The sequence below is a fragment of the Penaeus vannamei genome, chromosome 9 (assembly GCF_042767895.1).
Source record: "Penaeus vannamei isolate JL-2024 chromosome 9, ASM4276789v1, whole genome shotgun sequence".
Taxonomy (NCBI): Eukaryota; Metazoa; Arthropoda; class Malacostraca; order Decapoda; family Penaeidae; genus Penaeus; species Penaeus vannamei.
In genome coordinates this window covers 3,009,696-3,012,195 of record NC_091557.1, presented here as the reverse complement: position 1 = coordinate 3,012,195, position 2,500 = coordinate 3,009,696, and the positions used below count along the sequence as shown (strand labels likewise).

The following is a 2,500-nucleotide window of genomic DNA, read 5'->3' as shown; positions in this document are numbered from 1 at the left end:
ACATCTCTACCCCCGACACAAACACCCCCTCGCCCCACACAACCCAACCCCCACCCCCACGCAATGCCACCGCCACCCCACACAACCCCACCCCCACCCCCACACAACCCCACCCCACACACAACACCCCACCACCCCCACCCCACACATCCCCCCTCGTCCCACATAACCCCACCCCCACCCCAACACCAACCCCACCCCCCACCCCACACAACCCCACCCCCACCCCCACACAACCCCAAACCCCCCACCCCCACACAACCCCACCCCCACACCCACATAACCCCACCCCCACCCCACACAACCCCACCCCCTCACAACCCCACCCCCACCCACCACAACCCACCCCCACCCCACACAACCCCACCCCCACCCCACACAACCCCACCCCACCCCGGACACAACCCCACCCCACACAACCCCACCCCACACAACACCCCACCCCACCCCCCTTCGCCCCACATAAACCCCACCCCACACAACCCCACCCCACCCCACACAACCCCACCCCCCCACCCCACACAACCCCCCTCTCGCCCACACTAACCCCACCCCCCACCCCTCATCACAACCCACCCACCCCCACTCTCAAATTTTTCTATACAATCCCACCCCCCACCCCACACAACCCCATCCACAACCCCACCCCACCCCCCACAACCCCACCCCCACCCCCACAACCCCACACAACCCCACCCCCACACAACCCCCCCCACACACACACAACGCCCCGCCCCCCACAACCACAATACAACCCAAAAAAACTACATATAACCCCACCATCTTCGTAGGAAACGTGGTTGTGGAAGCCGGTGCAGAGTGGATTCACGGAGACGAGAAGAACCCACTCTATAGGCTGGCGGAGGAATTGGATGCCCTCGCCCCGCCCCCTCCTGAGGATTGGGGTAAGTAGGCCTACGTCTTTCTACCTCTTAAGGAATGGGGTTAAGTAGGCCTACCTCTTTCTTGTTCTTAGGGGATGGGGGTAAGTAGGCCTACCTCTTTCTGGTTCTTAAGGAATGGGGGTAAGTAGGCCTACCTCTTTCTTGTTCTTAGGGGATGGGGGTAAGTAGGCCTACCTCTTTCTGGTTCTTAAGGAATGGGGGTAAGTAGGCCTACCTCTTTCTTGTTCTTAGGGGATGGGGGTAAGTAGGCCTACCTCTTTTTTTGGGAAAAGGGTAAGTAGGCCTACCTCTTTTCTGAGGAATGAGGTAAGTAGGCCTACCTCTTTCTTGCTCTTAGGGAATAAGGGTAAGTAGGCCTACCTCTTTTTTGAGGAATGGGGTAAGTAGGCCTACCTCTTGCTCTTAGGGAATGAGGGTAAGTAGGCCTACCTCTTTCTTGTTCTTAAGGAATGGGGGTACGTAGGCCTACCTCTTTCTTGTTCTTAAGGAATGGGGGTAAGTAGGCCTACTTCTTTCTTGCTCTTAGGGAATGGGGGTAAGTAGGCCTACCTCTTTCTACCTCTTAAGGAATGGGGGTAAGTAGGCCTACTTCTTTCATGCTCTTAGGGAATGAGGTAAGTAGGCCTACCTCTTTCTTGCTCTTAGGGAACGGGGTTAGTAGGCCTACTTCTTTCTACCTCTCAAGAAATGAGGGTACGTACGCCTACCTTTTTTGAGGAATGGGGTAAGTAGGCCTACCTTTTTTGAGGAATGGGGTAAGTAGGCCTACCTCTTTCTTGAGGAATGGGGTAAGTAGGCCTACCTCTTTCTTGCTCTTTTGAGGAATGGGGGTAAGTAGGTCTACCTCTTTATGGCTTTTTTTGAGGAATGGGGTAAGTAGGCCTATCTCTTTCTTGCTCTTAGGGAATGAGGGTGAGTAGGCCTACCTTTTTTCTACCTCTTAGGGAATGGGGTAAGTAGACCTACCTCTTTCTTGCTCTTAGGGAATGGGGTAAGTAGGCCTACCTCTTTCTTGTTCTTAGGGAATGGGGTAAGTAGGCCTACCTCTTTCTTGCTCTTAGGGAATGGGGGTAAGTAGGCCTACCTTTTTCTACCTCTCAAGTAATGAGGGTAAGTAGGCCTACCTTTTTCTACCTCTTAAGGAATGGGGGTAAGTAGGCCTACCTTTTTCTACCTCTTAGGGAATGGGGGTAAGTAGGCCTTCCTCTTTCTTGTTTTTTAAAGGAATGGGGGTAAGTAGGCCTACCTCTTTCTGGCTCTTTTAAGGAATGGGGGTAAGTAGGCCTACCTCCTTGTCCTTTTCTGCGAAAGGGAATCAGTAGGCTTATCTTTTTTTTCCTGGGGAATGAGGTAAGTAGGCCTACCTCTTTCTAGGTCTTTCGAAAATCAATTTCTATTTGATCATTATTCTAATTATCGGCATTGATAACAGCAGATTTTTATGTCCGGAACTATAATGATAATAGTTTTAGTAACAATGATAATATTAATGATGATGATTATGATGCTGCTGATGATGATAATAGTGATGATGATGATTATAATGATGATAACAGCAATATTGATAATTATGATAGTACTTCTACTACTAATGA

The 2,500-nt window shown here is 51.4% G+C and overlaps 1 protein-coding gene across 2 annotated transcripts in view; it reads left to right on the top strand.

The window, feature by feature from the left end:
- LOC113805206 (uncharacterized) overlaps positions 1–2,500 on the top strand; it is a 23,447-nt gene that overhangs the window by 11,043 nt on the left and 9,904 nt on the right. For both annotated transcript variants that reach the window (XM_070125173.1, XM_070125174.1), the window contains exon 4: positions 792–905. In XM_070125173.1, coding sequence (XP_069981274.1) covers positions 792–905 — 114 coding nt within the window. The remainder of the gene's footprint in view (positions 1–791; positions 906–2,500) is intronic.